This window comes from Hyperoodon ampullatus (assembly GCF_949752795.1).
Source record: "Hyperoodon ampullatus genome assembly, chromosome: 11".
NCBI lineage: Eukaryota > Metazoa > Chordata > Mammalia > Artiodactyla > Ziphiidae > Hyperoodon > Hyperoodon ampullatus.
The window spans coordinates 39,602,514-39,625,210 of record NC_136924.1 but is presented as its reverse complement, the minus strand read 5'-3'; the positions used below and the strand labels follow the sequence as shown (position 1 = coordinate 39,625,210).

The window sequence follows — 22,697 nt, the reverse complement described above, 5'->3', positions numbered from 1 at the left end:
TTGAGGATTGGACCCTGAGTGCCATGGGTTGAGCAGAGGAGTGACGTGCACTGGCTAGAGCTGTGCAGGTATCACTGGCTGCTGTGAGAATAGGGGGCTGGGCGAGGGTGGGAGCCGGGAAGCCCAGGAGCCTTGGGTCCGGGTGGAGGCAGTGGAAGTGGGAGAAGTGAAGCTCTGAACCCATGGCTGTGTGGGCGGATTGCATGCGGGGTGTGAGACAAAGGGAGGACCCGGGGACGCTGCCTAGGTTTGTGGTCTGAGCAACAGAAAGAAGACGCTGCCACTTCTTGAGCTGGGAAGGACCTGGAGGACAAGCTGGAAAGGACCAGGAGGATGAGCTGGAAGGACCTGGAGGACGAGCTGGGAAGGACCAGGAGGACGAGCTGGAAGGACCTGGAGGACGAGCTGGAAGGACCTGGAGGACGAGCTGGAAGGACCAGGAGGACGAGCTGGAAGGACCAGGAGGACGAGCTGGGAAGGACCAGGAGGACGAGCTGGAAGGACCAGGAGGACGAGCTGGAAGGACCTGGAGGACGAGCTGGAAGGACCAGGAGGACGAGCTGGAAGGACCAGGAGGACAAGCTGGGAAGGACCAGGAGGACAAGCTGGGAAGGACCTGGAGGACGAGCTGGAAGGACCTGGAGGACGAGCTGGAAGGACCCGGAGGACGAGCTGGGTCCAGCGGGGGCCAGGAGTTTGATTTTGGCCTTGCTTGTTTTGACATCCAAGGGGAGATACCTCACAGCCTTTGGAGATGGGGGTTTGGAGGGTGTGGGAGGGCTTGGAGCTGTGACGTAGAGGGAATCAGCAGCAAAGAGATGGGCCTGCAGCCCCGGCAGGCGGTGCTCCTGGAGAAGAGGCCGCTGGACAGTGGCGACTCTGAGAGGTGGGGCAGCACTTGAAGCGGTTCCCACCATATTTCGTGCAGTGATTGCATGTGTCAGTGCTGAGTAATTTTTGGTGAAAGAATAAGTGAGTGAGTGCAGATAGATCTTGCCACAAAATCCCCAAAGGTTTGAACTGGACACCCGAGTCATGGCAGGGCTTGCCTTACGTGACCTCTGTGGAGGGTCCTGGGACGTGAAGGTACAGGCGGGGCCTCCGAAGTAGCCAGAGAGATCCGTGGGTGGGGCCGCCTCAGAGGCTGATGGCAACAGGGGTGCTGGGACCACAACACCTGCAGCTCTCCAAGCCTGAGACACAGGATCGTGTGTGGGTACCGCAGGGTGTTGGCCCAGACAGACCTGATTCAGATCCCGCTGCCAGGCACTTGCTGTCCGACCTCAGGCAACAGTTATAATAACAACATTTTAGAGCCCTTAGGAAACCTGTCAGTCACCTCCTAAGTGTTTCACCTCGTTAGCATATTCAATCCTCACAACCACCCCGGAGGCAGGGACTTTATACTCCTCCCATTACATATGAGAAGCCTGGCAGGGTTAAGTCTCTTGCCCTTGGTCACTCTGCTAGTAGCCGGCAGAGCTGGGCTTTGAAACTAAGCAACCCGCCTCCAGGGTGTGCCCGGAGCTGTGCAGCCTGGCCTCAACCACAAGTTCCCTGCAGGCCTCTGTTTCCCCATCTGCAAAATGGGAATCACCGCCTTTGTGCAGCACAACCTGCAGACACAGAGGCAGATTTCAGGTGGGGCCTTCAGCACAGGCATCAAAACAGGGCCCAGCCTCTGGGCGGCAACTCAGGGTGAGATCAGCACAGCGCTGGCTTTCCCGTGGACAGAAGTTGCCAAGCATTATGAAAGTTGTATAAAAACTTGAGGGCAGGATTTTTATATATCCTGGAAAGCTCCAGCATACTCATTCTTACTTCTGGTACTAGAAGTACCGGTCCCAGAAGCCGAGGGAGCAGAAGGGAAAGAAACACCTTTCTTGTCCCTTTTCCTGAACTCTTTGCATTAAAAGAGGGTACCTGAGGACATAGTTCATCATTTCCTGGGGAAAGCAAATCATGGCAAGGTTATTCCTGGAGCAGTGAAATCTCCAAAAAGCCAAGTCGAAACATGGCTCCTTCCTCACTTTGGAGACGAGTCCACAGCGCAGGGGGCAGGGGTGGGGGGATTTCGTTAGGCTCCGGGGGACAGGCTTTGACGCTGCGTTTTTGACTCTAGGACCCCTCCGCGGCCTTCTTTAAGATGGACACGGACAGGGATGGCATCGTCACCATGCACGACCTTCACCGGCTGCTGCAGCACCTGCTCTTCAACCTGAAGGATGAGGATTTCGAGCGATTCCTGGGCCTTCTTGGCTTGAGGCTCAGCGTCACGTTAAATTTCCGCGAATTTCAAAATTTGTGTGAGAAGAGACCGTTCAGAATAGAAGACACCGCGCCTCAGAGACTCATTAGGTAGGAGAACAGCATGGGTCAGCATTAACGCCGTGTCCACACATGGTGCAAATGATGGAGTTGCCCCCCAAGAGCTGTTTATTTTGTCTTTTCCTTAGTTCAAGAAAAATCACATTCAGAATTACACATTCAGTGCAGAAAGACTAGAAAATGCAGATACAGGTTAGAAGATACACCTGATCTAAGCACCTGTGAGCGTCATTTTTGTATTTCAAAGTGTATCATCCCGGTCTTGTTGCTTTGCACATAAATATATACATATATGTTTTTCTTTTTATGAGCCTTGGGTCAGATATATACACGTGTTGCTCAGCCTTCCAAGACATTTGGGGACACCGTATGCAGAGGGAGGCGCGGTGCTTGTCAGGAGAACACGTGGACTTCCTCCAGGACTGAGACGTTAACCTGGGCAGTAGGTGTGAACTGGGGAAGCACAGAACGCCTTATGGTAATTAATGGATACTGAGTGTCATTTCAGTCTTTTTTCTATGTGCATAAATACACACATATACTTGTATATTTTTCTTTTTATGAATTTGGGGTCAGCCGTGCCAGCTGCTTTGGGAGGTGCGAGGACCCCTTCCAGCCCTTTCCTAGGTAGTGCTCCCCACCAGATCCCCGCCACCCAATGCCGGCCTCACTCATGGCAGGAAAGTCTCTGCGTCCCGCTGAGCTGTGACTCCGTTTGTCTCCTTGGCTTCTCTCAGTAAGAGCATCTGCTTCTTGAAGCGGTAGTGGGTTCCCATCTTACCGGGACGTGTCACAGTCTGCTCCCCATTGAGACCTGTTGACAGGCATGAATGAAGTAGCCATTCAGCCACTCCTTTACCAATTATTATAAGTACACTATTAATATTTTTTGAAACGTTACCATCCACTGCATTTGCTGCTACAGTGATACAACGCAGTAGTGGCATTCACTGGGTCCTTCTGCCCTTGAGGTGCTCCCAGCCCCCAGGAGCTATAGGCAAGTGCCCCTTCCACCCGGCAAGGGCAACTCCTGGAAGGGGGAATCCCCAGAAGCCCCTGTCACTGAGCCAGACTTTGTGGCACTTGGCTAGGCTGCAGAGGCCCTCTGATCTTGCACTTTAATTTTTCCCTCTGAATTTGCTTTTTGCTTTGGTTTTATTTTGTCTATACTTAAAAAGCCAGCAAGAAAGAAAACGACTATAGTCTCTTTCTAAGTGAAATGATCATATCACACGTGAGTTGAACACCTGCTTCCAATTGCTCCATTTATGAAGAGTTTTAATATGAGACTTGATTGCTTAATGTTAAAACAAAGCACAAAAACATCCTTCAGAAAGAACTTTCTGGAGAATGTATGCAGAACGGATATGGAAAATTTCAACCACAAAGCGCAGTCTTCCTATCCAAATGATTCCACCTTCTTAGTTGTATTATTTGTTCATTCATCACACATTTACTGAGGGTCTGCTGTGTGCTCAGTGTCACCCCAGGACTCGGAGGTACAAAGATGGATGAGATGAACACTCCCTTTGAAGGGCTTGGGGCTGAACTGCGACAGGTACAAAAATAAAGAAATAGAAGGATGTCTGAAGTGCCACAGGGAGGCGAGAGGCTAAGCCTGCTTGAGGTGCACAGAAAAAGCAGGACATTTCAGTTGGGTCTTGAGGTGTGAGTGAGTTCGTCCGGTGCAGGTTACCAGACCGTGGTTCAAGGCCAGGGAACAGCATTTGCAAAACCACAGAGGTGGGAGTGTGGAGCACATTGAGGGAACGGGGAGAGGATGCGTGTGCAGAAGTGGCATGCACAGTGGGAGAGGAGGCCTCGAGATGCAAGAGGGCTGGATGTGATGGGCTCGAGTGCCAGGCTTGGTCAGTAGGCAGGAGAGGATTTTATGCTGCGGAGTGTGTGGGTCACGTTGTGCCGTAGAAATATCCTTCAGCAGCCCCAGAGTAGAGGATGGATATAGAGGAAGTGGCTGGTTCCAGGGAGACCCAGCTTGGGCTCCAAGGGTCTGGTGGAGAGCGAGCTTTGCAACCCCAACCAAGGCACTGCTTTAGAAAGCCAAGCCTTCCCATGGCCGGACCCCATACCTGTATTTCATGAAGGTGTATCTTTTCATACCCCACAGCCCTTTAAGGAGGCATCCCTATCTGCCTTTGCAGATGAAGGAATCGGGGCCTAGAGAAAAGTTACTGACTCGTCCAAAAGGACCCAGGTGATGGGCGGTGGACAGAGATTGGAACCCAGGATGCCTCTGGGGAGGGGCCACTTCCTCTGCCTGGAGAGCTCAGCCTCTTTCACCCTCCCCAGCCTCACTCTCCACCAGCCAAACCTAGACGCCTTGCCTTATTGGAAGCCATCCTGCCCTCTCAGTTGGGCCCCTCTGCTTTCTGGGCCTCCACTTTCCACCTGCGTCATCAAAATGCACTACTTTTGGAAACTTTGAATATTCATACTTTTGTCAAAGAGAGGAAGACCATCTCGTTTGCTTTATAACTGCACATCATTTTTAAATGTGTAAATACCAATTAGAGTGATTGGTCCAATGACCTGTTTCATTTACACCATCTATTCCCTCCCAATCTATTCCCTTGTTTAAAACACACGGGCCTTGTCCATTTATCTACTGACAACACACATCAAGTACATTTTGGTACATGTACATCATCAGAGATGAAAGAATACTGTCAAGTGTCCTTTTAGCAGAATTAGATGGTCAGCTTCTTTTCACAAAATATTGTACGATCCACTCCTTCCTGATGAATGACTAACTAAATGAAAATAACAAATTTCCTTGTTGCTCTTAGACATGTATCACTTACTCACTCATCAGGAGATTTGGCTTATATGATCAAGTTCACTGTCATCTTCTGGTTCATCGAATAATTGCGAAACATTTTCTGATCTCAGTTTTCTTCCCTTTGCCACTTGCGCATGAGATAAGAATTCTCAATTTTCAACTACATTCAGTGAAAGCTAACATAAGACGACAAGGATGGTGTCACTATCTTCTTTTTACCTTCTTGAAAGATGCTGTTACACTTTGAGCAGTGCAATCAGAAAACTGAAGGATGATGTAATAGTGGTGATTCATTTCAATATTGTATCATTCTGCTAGGAGATTCCATCATTTTTTGTTTTCTTCTTATTATTTAGTCTCCTTTTTTTTAGCATAGCTGGAAATAATTAATGAGCAATGATTGAATATTTCCTAGAATAATGAAATAGATCTAGTATGATTAAATCAAGACCACTAAGATCCCATGATCTATCATTTTCTAAGAGGTTTCAATGGACCCACATGGTAATTACAAGATAGGAGTTTTATTTCATAAAGAAAATAAATACATTTTTGTTGTTTTTTGGAAGACCTCATACAGAATCACTATTTCTTCTTTAAATATTTGATAGAATTCACCAATGAAATCATCAGCTCCTGGAGTTTACTTTGTCAGAAGAATTTTAACTACAAATCTAATTACTTTAATAGTTATAGGATCATTCAGGGTTTCTATTCCTTCTTGACTGAGTTTTAGTAATTTTTGTCTTTTAAACTATTGGTCCGTTTCATCTAAGTTGTTAAATTCATAAGAATGAAGTTGTTCATAGTATTCCCTTACTATTCTTTTAATATCTGTGGGGTCTTTAGTGATGTCCCTTTTTTCCTTTCTTATATTGGTAGTTGATGTCTTCTCTCCTTTTTTCTTGATTCATTTAGCTGAAGGTTCATCAATTTTATTAATATTTTCAAAGAACCAGCTTTATGTTTCATTTCTTTTTCTCTATTGTTTTTCTGTTTTGATTTCATTGATTTCTATTCTTTACTGTTTTCTCCTTTCTTCTTGCTTTAAATATATAGTTGATCCTTGAACAACACTGGGGTTAGGGGTGCCAACCCCCTGCACAGTCAAAAATCTGTGTATAGCTTTTGACTCCCCCAAAACTTAACTACTAATAGCTTACTGTTGACTGGAAGCTTACCAATAACATAAAGTCAATCAACACATAGTTTGTATGTTATACGTATTGCATACTGTATTCTTACAGTAAAGCAAGCTAGAGAAAAGAAAATGTTATTAAGAAAGTCGTAAGAAACTTATATATACTACCAAATGTAAAATAGATAGGTAGTGGGAAGCAGCCGCATAGCACAGGGAGATCAGCTCAGTGCTTTGTGACCACCTAGAGGAGTGGGATAGGGAGGGTGGGAGGGAGATGCAAGAGGGTGGGGATATGGGGATATATGTATATGTATAGCTGATTCACTTTGTTATACAGCAGAAACTAACACACCATTGTAAAGCAATTATATTCCAATAAAGATGTTAAAAAAAATGTCATGCAAAAGAGAAAATACATTTATAGTACTGTATTTATCAATACTGTAAGTTTACATTGTCTTTTACAAGATAAATCACCTGGCTGTCCGTATACATATCAATGTTGTCTCATATGGTACAAAACACTGCAGGCGTCATACATTTTGGTGTGTATCTCTGGACATCAAAAATGGAAAGATAATGTGAAAAAGAAATTCATATTTGTTTAGAGGTATAACGATTCATGCATTGTTAACAAAGAAGCAGCAGTATGATTGCTTTATGGGAGTGTGGTGTAATCGATATAATTGCTTCATGGTAGCCTAGCCTATACACTAAAGAATGAATCATTATAAAATTTTTATAGCATACAGCATTCCAATCATATTCATAATATAGTATTGGAATCATTACTCTAAAAAAAACCCACTTCCCTGTGATGATAGGCTGATACACAATTTCTCCAATACGAGAGAGAGAGAAGCACACTGTACAGTAATATAATTCCTTGAAAGCAAAGTTATAAAACAGGAAGAAAACTAACATATTAATTTTATATTAAATATCACTCACCTTATGCCTATGTAAGGATACACTAGTATCTACATATATTATATTTTATACATTCATGACATATCTTTTTCTTAATTTGTTTCAATATTTCTAGGCTATGTGGTTAATCTATGAATTTTTTTCAAATTGTCACAAATCTACAAAAATTTTCCAATATATTTATTGAAAAAAATCAGCATATAAGTGGACTCGTGCAGTCCAAACCTGTGTTGTGCAAGGGTCAACTGTAGTTTGCCCTCCTATTTTATTTTCTTAAGCTGAAAACTCAGATTTTTTATTTGAATTCTTTCTTTTCTATATAAGCCCTTAATGCTATCAGGTTCCTTGTAGGCACTGATTTAGCTGCACTTCACAAATTTGATATGTTGTAGTGTTTATTTTCATTCAGTTCAAAATATTTTCTAATTTCCCTTTAGACTGTTTCTTGAAACCTTGGATTATTTAGAAGTATGGTTTTTTTTTTTCAAAATAGTTCCATGGTTTCCAACTATCTTTCTGTTATTGATTTCTAGTTTAATTCTGTTCAGTTTAGATAATACACTTTGTATGATTTTAATTCTTTTAAATTTGGTAAGGTTCATTTTACGACCCTAGAAAACGTCTGTCTTGGTGAACATTCCATGTATCTTGAAAAGAATGTATATTGGCCTGTTGTTGGGTGGAGGGTACTATAAATGTCAATAAGATCAAGTTGGTTATAGTGTTTAGGTTCTCGCTTATTTTCTATTTGTTCTATCAATTACTGAGAGAGGAGTGTTGACGTCACCAACAATAATTTTGCATCTGTCTATTTCTCCTTCCATTTTTATCAATTTATGCTTCATGTGTTTTGAAACTCTGAGGAAAAGTATATTTGTATTTACCATTTCTGCCTCTCTTCTTTTATTTCTCAAGCTCAAAAGTGTCTCTCTCTGCTGTCATTTTCCTTCCCCTGAAGAACTTCTTTTAGCATGTCTACTGGAGACAAGTTATCATAGTTTTCCTTCATTGAGAATATCTTTATTGCTCCTTCATTCCTAACAGTTTTTTTTTTTCTGGATATAGAATTATGGGTTGACAATTCTTTTGTTATAACACTTTAAAAATGTTGTTCCATTGTCTTCTGGCCTCCACAGTTTGTGAGGAGAAATCTACAGTCATTCAAATGGTTTTCCCTCTGTAATATGTCATTTTTCTCAGGTTGCTTTCAAGATTTTTTCTTTAGCTTTGGTTTTCAGTAGTTTTAGTATGATGTGTTTGAACGTGATTTTCTTTGAGTTTATCTTTTTTGAGGTTTGCTGAACTTCCTGAATCTGTAAACTTATGTTTTTCCACCAAATTTGGGCAGGTTTCAGCTATTATTTCCTGAAGTTTTAAATTTTTTTCTGTACCAATCTTTTTCTCTTCTCCTTTCAGTACTCCAGTGACATGGATGTTAGACCTTTTGCTTTTGTATCACAGGTCTATCATAGTCCTTGGAGATATATTCTTCTTTTTCCCTCTGTTGATCAGATTAGATTATTTCTAGTCATCTATTTTCAAGTTCACTGACTCACTCCTCTGTCATTGAGCCAATCCAGTGAAAATTTTATTTCAGTTGTTGTTTTTTCCAGTTCTCAGGTTTCCACTTGGTTCTTTTTTTTTTTTTTTTTTTTTGGACTGCAATTTCTTTGCTCAGAACTTGTCTTTCCATTTATTTTAAGAATGTGTACTCTTACTTCATGGTTATAATAGCTGCTTTTAAATATGATAATTTCAACATCTGGGTCATCTTGGAGTTGGTGCTAGTTGTCTTTTATCTTGAAAATTGTTGGGATTGTCTTGGTCCTCTGTATATTGAGTAATTTTGGACTGTATCATGTACTTTTTTTTTTTTTTTTTTTTGTGGTACACGAGCCTCTCACTGTTGTGGCCTCTCCCATTGTGGAGCACAGGCTCCGGATGCACAGGCTCAGCGGCCATGGCTCACAGGCCTAGCCGCTCTGCGGCATGTGGGATCTTCCTGGACCGGGGCACGAACCCGTGTCCCCTGCATCGGCAGGTGGACTCTCAACCACTGCGCCACCAGGGAAGCCCCATGGACATTTTTAATGTTATATTGTGACACTCTGGTCCTGTTAAAATCCTTGGTAATGTGTTGAGTGACTGATCTTTTTTAGGCAGGCAATCAATCCATTTAGTTTCAGAGTGCAAGTCCTGACCTGCTTTCTGTGGTTTCAATATCAGTTCAGTTTTCAAAGCGATTATAGCTCTATCAGGTCAGCCCATGAGTGCAGCACGCAGAAGACAGTCTTAACTACACTGTAGTCAAGTTCTCAAACCTTTCACTGTGCTGCTTTGGGTTAGTTTCACACATGTGCACATCACAGGTGAACCTGGAACTTCCTTCATTCATTTGGGCATCCCTTTTTCTAGCTGTCTCTATGATTTCTCCCCATACTCTCCAGCACTCAGAACTTTTTTGTTCTTCTGGTTGGAAAATCTTAGGTTTTAGCCATTCTGTACTACTGAGTGCTTCTCATGACTGGGTCCACCTCCAGGCCAACATGGTGAGAGAAAAACGAGGAAGAGAAAATAGTGTGGATTTCTCCAATCCTCCTTGAACACAGGGACCCCTTTTACCATCTCCTCTGGTTAGAGAGAAGAATTTCAGTTGTGGGTACCTACTTGGCCAATACTATTGCTGGCACCACCATAGAAGTACAGTTTTGAAACTGGGCTTGCCTCCACTCAGGAATGGGACAGTAAAAAGGGACAAGAAAGGGGGATTCCCCCATGCTCTTTGTACTTCAGGGGCTCACCTTCCTACTTCTTCGGTCAGAAAAACAGACTTTCTTTTGGAGATTTTTATGTCCACATCCACTGCACAGTTCCAGAATTAGGACTGCCTTTAAGCAGCCCTTAAGTTGGAAATATGGGAGGAAAAAAGCCCATGAATCTCACCATTATATGTCATTCTTCAAGTTTTGATTTCCCTCTCCATAAGCCTCCTGTTATTTACTTTTTACTGTCTTCAGAGAGTTACTTTTTTGTATTCTGTCTAGAGTTTTTGGTTGTAACCAGTGGAAGAGAGAGGATGAAGTAAGTATGTGTGTCTACTCCATCTTAACTGGGACTGGAAGCACATCTCAGGACCCTTGCCCTGCTTGGAATACTGCTCCCCAGGATCACACAGCACCTCGTCACCACTCATGCCTCAAGGAGTCCCCGCTCTCTGGTCTTCTTGGCTGAAGTGCCCCGGAACCCGCCCTGGTCCATCATTCTCAGTCACATTCAGTAGCTGAAGTTATCTGATTCACTTATTTTTCCATGTGTGTGCTGTACATTCGTGCCACAACAGGATGAGCTCCTTGAGGACATCGGTTCTGTTCACCATGCTCATCATTGTGTTTGTAGGGCTTAGAGCAGCACATTGTATGTATTTGTGACTGACAGTCTGGCTGGTAGGAAGGCTGGATCTGACTGATTGTGAAGATCTAAAGAGGCAGACAATAGGAGAGAAAATAAGTAACTTCTGGAAGAGGCCACAGAAAAACCTTCCAATCTCTCTAGAAGAGACAAGGGTATAAAATGGTACAGAGGAGAAATGAATGGGAAATAGGTAGGAGCTCCTGGTTTGAGCCCGAGTCACTAAGAAAAATAATCCAGCCTCATAGCCTGGAAAAGGAATTGGGTAGGGAGGCTGCTTGGACATGCGTCTAGACAGTGAGATCAGCTTGATAGTGAGTTGACTTTGCAGAGACAGAACATGCCTCTCAGGATCTCCATCCTTTTGAGGGAAGTCCAGGTGCGTCCTCTGGGTTCAGACAGGATTTACGAGGTGCCTAACGGTGAAGGCAGGGGAATAGGGATCATGAGGACCTACAGTCCTTTTAAACAATCGTTGTGCAAATGCAACATAATCCACCCAACCTTCCAGAACCTTAGTGGTAAAGTAGCGATAGAAGATTAGACTGCTTGATCTTTGGATCCTTTTCCACCCTTGAAATTCTATGATTCTGTGAAGTCCGGTAGACAGTTGGAGATAGAATGGAGAAGCAGGTGAGGTTACCGTGCTAATGGCACAGAAGTGTGGGCACACGGCATCCAGGTGGTAGCTGGGGACAGGAGCAGGGATGACCTCTCAGAAGAGTACATAAGCTTTGGGGTGGAAGGAGAGAGAAGGAGTGGTCGAGGGCGCAGGCAGAGAGGGAGAGTCACTCACTGAGGGCACACGTTTGCCAGGTGGTGGGTGTTCCAACCCATGGTATCATTTAAAGAGCAGCATCATGAAGGTGACTAGAGAGGGGGAGGTGGTTAACAGCGTCACACGTTAAGCCAGCAGAGACTCTGGACTTGGTAATATAGAAGCAACTGGCGAATTTAAAGACTGTGTGTCTTGGGGGGGTCTCAGTCAGGGGAGGTGTGCCAGCCATAGTTCACCTGTGTTCCCCACAAGTTGGCATCTGCCAGTAGAGAAAATGAAAGTGGGCATGACCTCATTTGGTCCATTTCAGCAGCGACATGAGCTGCAGCGGGTCCTCAGCACCTGCCCACTGAGGAAATGCAAGAATTTTTGTTTGCCAAACCACAGGAGTCAAAGTTTATGTAATTCACCAAAGAAGTGCTGGTCTGAATAAGACCCTTTCCGTGTGACACATGGGTCAACAGCACAGTGTGGGCTTCTGGGGTAATGAGGGCCACGGTGTTCTTGGTGACCAGTGTGTACGGAGCACTGTCAGTCATCAGGGAACCTGAGGAGTGGTCCAGGATAGCTGAGACCAGCAGCAGAGTTTCTTAGAAAGGATTTAAAGGAGAAGCCACATGAAGAGAAATGATTACTGCTTAATTTGTTGGTTCCAGTGCTGTGTCCTGCTGTCTGCTTTTAAAATGTAGGACAGTAGTGCGATGTTCCAGAAGGGCCTTCTCTGGGATGCTGCAGGCTTCACTTTCCCCAGGACCTCACACAGTGCCTGGCACTCCAGCGGCGCTCAGCAGAACTGCTCTAGTTGAATTGAAATAGACACGTTAAGTGAAAAGAAGATCCTGCGCATGTAAAAACCATGGGTGGCCTCACCTCTGTGAAATGTAATATTTAATGGATCCTTTCCTCTGAGGAGTGAGGTTAGAGGGGCTACCAAAACTGTAGCTTCAGACGGAATGACAACAGTGAGAAAGGCTTCCTCTGGCATGGGAGGGCCCTGAGTTTGAGTGCCAGGATTCCCGGTACTGGCTGTGCAATTTTGGCAGGCGATTTCACCTCTCTAAACCACAGCATCCCCTTTTGCAAACTGGGGTGGCAATGCCAGCACTGGTGTGAAAACCCAGATTCGGTAGTTCCAGGCTGACTGGTCACAGAGCTTGTGGAGGACACAATTACCCTAAAACCACAGTGCTCCCCACCTGGCATCACAGGTAAAGGGTCAGCTACAAAGCCGCGTCTTTGGGGATCACATAAACCTTTGACTGCTGCATTTTCTCAACTGGCAGACTCCTGGTTGACTTTAGATTTTTTTTTCCTTACGAGCAGCTCACCTGCTGGAGCATGAATAACATCACTTCTTTAAAAGGGTGACATGGGGCTTGTGTGCTGTCCCCACCCTGGTTTTCCAGGTTCCCTTGAGGGGAAGTTCCTGTGAGGGTCCCTGTGGGGCCTCGCTCAGGTGTCCCCCTTACTCACCCTCAGGCAAGATGCACTGATCACCCACGTGCCTGTGCGCAAGCGTGGTTCCAAGCAAGGCGACTGCGGAGAAAGAAGTGGCAAAGGGTTTTACAGGGTTTCACATGCCCCTAATTTGTTTTAGTGATTGGAAGAATCCAGGGCACCCCAAACTCCTTCAGCCACAGTCTTCACTGCTCCCCGTGGAGGCCTAGCCACAGTCTTTTTTTAAGTGTCCTTGGCGCCCATTGTTCTGTGAGTAAACAGAGTTTTGATCATTTTACATCCCATAGACCTACCCTTTGAACACGAGCTGAGACTGAGTCTGTAGGTCACGTTCACACAGTGTTCCTGGACTGTTTGCTTTGGTCTGCGTGATCATGCCAACGTGTACATTCAGAAATAAAAGTTTTAGTTGTATTCATCTGAAGACAATGTTATAGTGTGGTTTTTATCCCTCTGGGAATAAATGAGCCCTTTTTTGTGTGTGAACTGCAGGAAAAATTGAACAACATTTATCTGGAAATAAGCAAGTACTCCTAAAATTTAAGATTTCCCTAACATGCAGCTGGGGAAATAAGACTGTATTTTAAGAATTAAGTTAGACCAGATGTGAAATAGCAGACTTGAACGCTATCTTTGAAACAAACTGGGGTAGGAGAATCCCTTGGGAGATTAATGAGTCCATTAAATTTAAACAGATTCATTTTTTGTTTTTTCTTTTAAGACCAAAACAGAAGGTTCCAGATTCAGAACTAGCTTGTGAACAGGCTCATCAGTATCTTGTTACCAAAGCAAAAACCAGATGGTCAGACTTGTCTAAGGTAAGAAAATGATTATTTCCTTAAAAGGAAAGGGAATCTATTTCAATGTTCCAAGATTACTGTGATGAGGGAGGTATTTTCCATCCAGTCACTAAGATGGCAAAGCAACTTTGTGTATCAATTTAGGGACTCCTTTTTTTCTTAAAATACTTTTTCAAAATAAATTCTCACATTCAAGGTCAACTGATCTTTAGAAAAATAAGTAATTTTAAGAGTTACATGGACTGAAATTGCTGACTTTATCTCAGGTTTGATATGAATTAAAAATTTAAATGAAAAATGTAAGATGTTATCATTCTTGTTTTTACACAGTTATAAACATGCTTTTTAAAGAGGTATTTCTTCCTGTCTTGCTAAAATTATAGAAAGCATAGTTTGAAGGTGAATACCCTCCATGTGTAATTGTGTAAACTGTGATTATGGTGTCAAGATGGGAACATACTCTTCACCATGGCAGCTGAACCTGCAGGACAGTAGATCTGAAATGCAAGCCTGGGTCATCCTGAGGTCTAGGATATGGGCTCACCACTTCTCAATGCAACAAGGACACAAAAACTTCATTTTAAAAAGTATTTGTGGGCTTCCCTGGTGGCACAGTGGTTGAGAGTCTGCCTGCCGATGCATGGGACACGGGTTTGTGCCCCGGCCCGGGAAGATCCCACATGCCACGGAGCGGCTGGGCCCGTGAGCCATGGCCGCTGAGCCTGCGCATCCGGAGCCTGTGCTCCGCAACGGGAGAGGCCACAACAGTGAGAGGCCCGCGTACTGCAAAAAAAAAAAAAAAAAAAAAATTTGTATACTGCATTACGGAAGTATTTTCACACTATTCTGAAGAATGTCTCCACTTTGTTTCATGTGGTCATTTTCTATCTATGTTTGCTCTGTCTTGGCCTGTGCCCGATGTGAAGTCCCGCTTTTAAGTCCTGTTAAGCACCCAGGCTGCCTCACAGCCTTGACTGTGCCAGCCCAGGCTGGCAAATCACACAGACTGAGGCCGGGCCAGCCTTCCAGAGCAGTCCTTTGTTGGGTCGCGGAGTGCAGGGCAAGCTCTGGATTGTAAACAGCGGCCACACAGGACACAGCAGCGCCAGCCAGGGAGAGGGCAGAGCTGGCCACCTGACCGCCTTCCTGCATGCCCGCCCCACCCCTGCTTCTCTCTGGCCTTCAAACTCCCTCAAACCTATTTAAGAAAAAGCCCCTTCTCCCCAGCGTGCCTCCCCTCTAAGCTGCCCTGCCCTCCTTCCCCTCGTGGGAGCAGCCCTGCCCTGTGGTCTGACTCCAGGGACTCCGGAGGGCCACGGCCAGGGCCCTTTGCAGCTTCATCCGACCCCACTTTGACTTAGCACAGACTCACTGCGTAGGGGTTTGTGCCCCGGGTTCAGTGGTAACCAAGGCCTGTCTGCTCCCGCCTGGCCGAGCTCACGAACCAGGGGAGGTGACAGATTATTAACAAAGCAGATGGGCTCTGGAAGGAGCAGGCTGCTGGGAGTGGCCAGAGGCTGTGGAGGCCTTTGTTTCTGCCTTGTTCAGTCCATCCTTCCTGAAACGCCTCCACCCCCAGCTCCACGACACCCTTCAGGGCCCCCTCCCCTCCTGTCCCGGCCTCCTGGCTGGGTGACGTCCTCCCCGTCAGTGTGGACTCTCACTCCACCTCGATTCCACGGCCTCTCATAGCCACCTTCATCCTTGATGTCGTGCAGGACCCCAAACTATGCGTGGAGGAGGCCTGGGGACCCCAGGGTGCTGTGCTGCTAAACCAGGAGCCTTGCGTCTATCGGACGGAGACCTCCTCCATCTCTTCTAGGACAGCCTGGCGGGGAGAGGATGCGCTTTGTCCAGAATCAAGCATTGTGTCACCTCACTGGCCCCCACAGGACTAAATGGTCCTGCACATGTGGACATCTCTGCCATTCTCTCAGTTTATTTTGACTAAAGCACTGAAGGAATTAGTTCTGAATTCTAAACCGGCAGAAAGTATAATATGTAAATAAGACCAGCAGTATTCCCACCGGACCAACTGGTGATGAGACGGCTGTCCTCACTCGCTGCTCCCATCCCCGCTCTTCACTTCTGGGTCCCAGCATTTAGAGATGGTGAAGGTGACCAAAGGTGTGGAGTCTCCCTTCTGCCGCATTTCTGTTGGGAATTTGCCAAACAGGACCTGCTAATATCCAAAAGGATGTATTCTCCAGTAAAACCGCGTTTGAACTTGAACAGGATTCAGCGTTCAGTCATCTAGTGACCTTCACATAGAGTCATGGGGCTCCCCGCTCCGCCATGCGCTGCTGGGGGCACCTCCAGCTGCATTCTCAGAAGTACATAGGAGTTGTCCCATTTGGGGGCAGCTTAATATGCTCATTGCTATTTAGGTGTTTTTGGAAAATAAGTTCATTGGTTTCTTCAGCAAACCTTTTTTTTTTTTTTTTTTTTTTTGCGGTACGCGGGCCTCTCACCGTTGTGGCCTCTCCTGTTGCGGAGCACAGGCTCTGGATGCGCAGGCTCAGCAGCCATGGCTCACGGGCCTAGCCGCTCCGTGGCATGTGGGATCTTCCCAGACTGGGGCACGAACCCGCGTCCCCTGCATCGGCAGGCGGACTCTCAACCACTTCGCCACCAGGGAAGCCCCTGATAGTTTATTATTAGTGTATAGAGATGCAACAGATTTCTATATATTAGTTTTGTATCCTGCAACTTTACCAAATTCATCGATGAGCTCTAGTAGTTTTTTGGTGGCATCTTTAGGATTTTTTACGTATGGTATCATGTCATCTTTAAACAGTGACAGTTTTACTTCTTCCTTTCCAATTTGGATTCCTTTTCGTTCTCTTTCTTGTCTGATTGCTGTGGCTAGGCCTTCCAGTACTATGCTGAATAAAAGTGGTGAGAGTGGATATCCTTGTCTTGTTCCTGATCTTAGAGGAAATGCTTTCAGCTTTTCACCATTGAGTGTGATGTTAGCTGTGGACTTATCATATATGGCCTTTATTATGTTGAGGTATGTTCTCTCTATACCCACCTTGTTGACAGTTTTTATCATAAATGGGTGTTGAATTTTGTCAAAAGCTTTTTCTGCATCAATTGAAATGGTCATATGATTTTTGTTTTTCAGTTTGTTAATGTGGTGTATCACATTCATTGATTTGCAGATACTGAACCATCCTTGTATCCTTGGGAGAAATCCCACTTGATCATGGTGTATGATCTTTTTCAATGTATTGTTGAATTTGGCTTGCTAATATTTTGTTGAGGATTTTTGCATATATGTTCATCAGTGATAGTAGCCTATAATTTTCTTTTTTTGTGATATCTTTGGTTTTGGCATCAGGGTGGTGCTGACCTCATAGAATGCATTCATAAGCATTCCTTCTTCTGCAGTTTCTTGGAAATTTTGAGAAAGATTGACAACTCTTCTCTAAATCTTTGGTAAAATTCACCTGTGAAGCCGTCTGCCCCTGGACTTTTGTTTTTTGGGAGTTCTTTTATTACTGATTCAACTTCATTACTGGTAATTGGTCTGTTCATATTTTCTATTTCTTCCCAGTTCAGTCTTGGGAGATTGTACATTTCTAGGAATTTGTCCACTTCTCCTAGGTTGTCCATATTATTGGCATATAATTGTTCATAATAATCTCTTATGATCCTTTGTGTTTCTGTAGTGACAGTTGTAACTTCTCCTTTTTCATTTCTGACTTTGTTGGTTTGGGCCCTCTCTCATTTTCTCTTGATGTGTCTGGCTAAAGGTTTGTCAATTGTGTTTACCTTTTCAAAGAACCAGCTCTTAGTTCCATTAATCTTTTCTATTGTTTTTTTTTGTCTGTATTTTATTTATTTCTGCTCTGGTCTTTATGATTTCTTTCCTTCTACTAACTTTGGGTTTTGCTCTGCTTTTTCTAGTTCCTTTAGGTGTAAGCTTGTGTTATTTATTTGAGATTTTTCCCAAGATAGGCTTGTTTTGCTATAAACTTCCCTCTTGAAACTGCTTTTACTGTGTCCCATAGATTTTGGGTCCTTGTATTTCCATTTTTTTTGTCTTCAGGTATTTTTTTATTTCTTCTTTGATTGCTTCAGTGATCCATCTGTTGTTTAGTAGCATAGTGTTTAGTCTCTACATGTTTGTGATTTTTGCAATTTGTTTCTTACAGTTGATGTTTAGTCTCATACTGCTGTGGTCAAAAAAAAAGCTTGAAAAAAAAGTTTGATATGATTTTAGTTTTCTTAAATTTACTGAGACTTGTTTTGTGTCCTATCATGTGATCTGGAGAACATTCCATGTCCACTTGAAAAGAGTGTGTATTCTGCTGTTTTTTGATTCTCTATATATGTATCAATTAGGTCCATCTGATCTAATGTGTCATTTAAAGCCAATGTTTCCTTATTCATTTTCTGTCTGGATGATCTGTCCATTGATGTCAGTGGGATATTAAAGTCCCCTACTATTATTGTGTTACTGTCTATTTCTCACTTTTTGTCTGTTAATATTTGCTTTATGTATTTAGGTGCTTCTGTATTGGGTGCATATATATTTAGAATTGTTATATCTTTATTGTTATATCTATTCTTTGATCTCTTGATCATTACATAATGTCCTTCTTTGTCTCTTGTTACAGTCTTTAAAGTCTATTTTACCTGATATAAGTATTGCTACCCTTGGTTTCTTTTCATTTTCATTTGCATGGAATATCTTTTTCCATCCCCTCACTTTCAGTGTGTGTGTGTCTTTAGAGGTGAAGTGAGTCTCTTGTAGACAGCATATATATGGCTCTTGTTTATGTATCCATTCAGCCACTTTGTGTTTTTTGATGGAGCATTTAGTCTATTCACATTTAATATAAATACTGATAGGTATGTACTTATTGCCATTTTGTTAATTGTTTGGGGATCGTTTTTATAGTTCTTTTTTGTTCCTTTCTTCTTCTTTTGCTCTCTTCCATTGTGGTTTGATGACTATCTCTAGTGTTACATTTGGATTCCTTTTTTTTTTTCTGTGTGTCTATTATAGATCTTTTGTTGTTATTGTGAAGGTTATATAGCAATCTATAAATACATGTGATTATTTTAAGTTGCTGGGCTCTTAAGTTCAAATGTATTTTAACAATCCTGGCATTTTTACCCCACACACACACTTGCTGTTTTTGACATCTTATTTTACATCATTTTGTTTTGTGTATCCCTTAACTACTTTTTGTGGATATAGATGCTTTTACTACTTTTGTCTTTTAACCTTCCCACTAGCTTTACATGTGGTTGATTTACTGCCTTTACTGTATATTTGCCTTTACCAATGAGCTTTCTTCTTTCATAATTTTCATGTTTCTAGTTGTGGCCTTTTTCTTTTTCACTTAGGGAAGTCCCTTTAACATTTCTTGTAAAGCTCGTTTGGTGGTGCTGAATTCTTTTAACTTTTGCTTGTCTGTAAAATTTTTTTTGATCTCTCCATCAAGTCTGAATGAAAGCCTTGCTGGGTAGAGTATTCTTGGTTGTAGATTTTCCCTTTTCATCACTTTAAACATATTGTGCCACTCCCTTCTATCAGCCTACAGAATTTCTGCTGAAAAATTAGCTGATGGCCTTATGGGAATTCCTTGTATGGAGCTCGTTGCTTTTTCCTTGCTGCTTTTAATATTCTTTCTTTACCTTTAATTGTTGCCATTTTAATTACAATGTGTTTTGCTTTGATCCTCTTTGTGTTGATCCTGTTTGGTACTCTCTGTGATTCCTGTACCTGGACGTCTGTTTCCTTTCCCAGGTTAGGGAAGTTTTCAGCTATTATGTCTTCAAATATGTTCTCTGCCCCTTTCTCAATCTCTTCTCCTTATGGGATTCCTATAATGAGAATGTTATTACATTGATGTTGTCCCAGAGGTCTCTTAAACTGTCCTTATTTCTTTTTTTTTTTTTTTTTTTTTTTTTGCGGTACGCGGGCCTCTCACTGTTGTGGCCTCTTCCGTTGTGGAGCACAGTCTCCGTACGCGCAGGCTCAGCGGCCATGGCTCACGGGCCCATCCGCTCTGCGGCATGTGGGATCTTCCCGGACCGGGGCACAAACCCGTGTCCCCTGCATCGGCAGGCAGACTCCCAACCACTGCACCACCAGGGAAGCCCTGTCCTCATTTCTTTTTATTCTTTTTTTCTGTTCTGTTTCAGTGACTGTTTTTACACCTTTAAACAATTTTAACTTGCCTAACTACACTGGCGGGCACCTCCAGTACAATGATGAATAGAGGGTGATAGAGATATTCTTGCCTGGCTCCTGATCATACAGGGAATGTTTCGTGGTTTCACCATTAGGTGTGATACTCACAGAGGACTTGGGAGATGGACCCACTGTGTCTCCCTCACAGTGTATTAGAAGGAGGAGCGAATGAGCTATTGTTTGGAAACAATTTAAGACAGAGCGGAGAGCCCTTTGCTACCTGCTTTACTAGTCTGTCGTGACAAATCCCCAGATGCCTTTTGCACCCCTCGGGGATATTAAAATGGTACCATATCATCTTGTCACAACAGCCAGAGTCTCACGACCCTCATTTCCCCTCTGACAAACAGCCAGGCAGCCAAATTCGCTGTGTCGTGGAGATGATAACCTCAAGCAGTGTGGGCTACGCCTCATTTCCCAGGCTCTGGTCGACTCTTATTTCTAACAGTGTTTGATCCCAAGTTGTTAGTCAGAGAAGAATCCAAGCCACACACCTGAGACCACCCATTACCCGGAAATAAGCCCCTCCTAGGATGTTAACACTTGTTCGTGTTTTGCCCGATCACCTTCTTTAGAAGAATGGGGAGGGTATTTAGGACATGGATTAAAAGGTTTTTAAGCAGGAGGAATGGGAGAAAAATGTCTTAGATTGTTCCAGATACTGATTGTTGAAAAGCCTGTATACTGTCTGAGCAATTATGTATGTTACTAAATGCCGCCTTGGAATATTGTAGAATTTTATCGAAACCGACAATGAGGGCAACGGCATTCTTCGACGACGGGATATAAAGAACGCGCTGTACAGCTTTGATATTCCCCTCACACCCAGAGAATCTGAGAAGCTTTGGATGAGGTGAGTGGTATCTGAAGACTGGCTTTTCATTCCGGACGGCCAAATTCAGCACCAGGCTTTCGTCACTCCTCAGGGGTCAGGTGGGACCAGGAATGGTTTTCCTACGGTTGTATCTGTCCTGTTCCCCTGTAGAAAGAAGCCTTGGCCAACAGGCTGGCCTTCAGGAACGTGGGGAGCCAGGTAAACACTTGTCACCAGTATTAAATATTAGACTTGAGAGTTTTGCATTTCCAAGGAACTGGGAGTTCAACCACATCCTTTTACTGTTTCAGAGAACTAAGTCCCTCCCCAAAGACTTAACTCTAATACAAGTAGCTCAGCAGACAGATCTGCAATGGGTAAAGGGAAAAGCAGTCTCTCCCCATCACCTAAAGATGGAAATCAATGTTGCACAACTGTTTTATAGATCAGTAATTTGCTGGAAGAAAATCACCAAAGTTTTGGTAACTTGGAGTGGTTTCCCAAGGGTGTCTTAAACTGAAAATAGTACCTAATATTGACTACATTTTTCAAAATGTGCTTTAGATTTAGCTGTTTTTGAACCAGGCCCCCAGTTACAACATTCCCTGTGTAGATGTTTAAGTTTCAAGGTGCACTAACAATGCGGTCCATTTCCAAGTTCCAGATCTTTGAATTACTTCCTTCTTCATTATATGTTAGCTGCCACTTGCATCCCCCCAGAATCGTACCCCAATATTGCATGTCCTCTCTGAGGCAAGCCCATGGAGCAGTTCATGTAGTATTTCAGCTTTTCATCTATTCAAAGGGGAAAGCTGCAATGTTGGCCGAGTTTAGAATTAGGTGGGCTGTTTTGTGTCTAATTTAGAAAAGCAACTTTCAGTTCTTACAAAATCCTTGGTTTCTTTTTTGTTTTGGTTTGTTTTTTTTTAGATCAGTTCCAACTCAGGGACAATTTGGTCTCCCTACCTGTTTTCTCTTTTGATGGACTAGATGAGTGGGTCCATCTGAGTAATCAGAAGATGCGGTGCAGTGGCCAAATGTGTGGAGCTCTCACCATGTAGACCTTTGGATGATGCGGAGGTGACTGTGTGATCCTGATGCTTGGGGAGCTGTCAGGGGGCAGGAAGCATTCACCCCAATACCAGGGTGCAGAGTCGCCTGTTATAAATGCCAGAGGAGGGACATGTCGAGCAGAAAGGGAGACAAAAGTAGGGGTGCTGGGGGCCGTGGAAGAGCAGGAGGCTGTCATGGTGGGAGAGAAGTTGAAATTGTTCCAAAGGTCCAGATGGGGAAGGAGGGCTGCCTGACCCACGGGGTGGGAGGACGGGTGAGGCATTCTCCAAGCAGTGCCTGGGCTCCAGGCTGAGAAAGGAAAGGCGAGGCTGATCACCTGGCCGCAGTCCTCCCTTGCTGGCAGTATTAACGAGACATTTGGAAACAACAAAATGTGATGTGGATCAAGCCATGCTTTAGGAAGATTAGTCAGGAAGCAGTTCAGAAAAGGGATTGGTGGGGTGTGGGCATCGGGAGTCTGTGGTCTCCATCAGGGAGGGATGGGACAGGCCCTGGAGCTGGGTGCAAGCTGCAAGAATGAGGGGTGTAGGAGTCAGGTGTCCCCGTGAGGGTTTCCGTGTGGAAGGAGAGCCTGCTTAGCCCTCTTCCCGACGGGGGACAGAGCAAGGTTCCATGTTCATGGGAGGGAGACACTCACTGTTGCTTTTGGCTAAAGTTTCTTTATACATGTACTAACATGATTAAATACACAAATATCTACCCTGTGCGGAAAACTGTTTGAGATGAGAATTTCATCTACTTTTGTTTAGCCGGCTGTTTGCCGTGGATGGTGAGTGGTTGAGAGCTCTGCAGCCAGACATGCCTCCACCCCTTATAGCTGTGTGGCCCCTGTCAAGTTACTTAACCTCTCTGTGCCTCACTCTGCCCTGCTGAGTTAGCTCAAGTGGTGTATGGATCAGGGTAGGCTGGCCGCGGTAACAAACAAGGCCAGCATCCCAGGGGCTTGCCCCATAAT

At 44.1% G+C, this 22,697-nt stretch overlaps 1 protein-coding gene across 1 annotated transcript in view; it reads left to right on the top strand.

Moving 5' to 3' along the window:
• Positions 1 to 22,697, top strand: part of EFCAB6 (EF-hand calcium binding domain 6) — a gene marked incomplete at both ends in the record, with an annotated part of 231,404 nt that overhangs the window by 144,847 nt on the left and 63,860 nt on the right. The window contains 3 exons of the mRNA XM_079714428.1: positions 2,123 to 2,358; positions 13,565 to 13,661; positions 20,589 to 20,707. Of these exons, the coding sequence (XP_079570554.1) occupies positions 2,123 to 2,358; positions 13,565 to 13,661; positions 20,589 to 20,707 (452 nt within the window). The remainder of the gene's footprint in view (positions 1 to 2,122; positions 2,359 to 13,564; positions 13,662 to 20,588; positions 20,708 to 22,697) is intronic.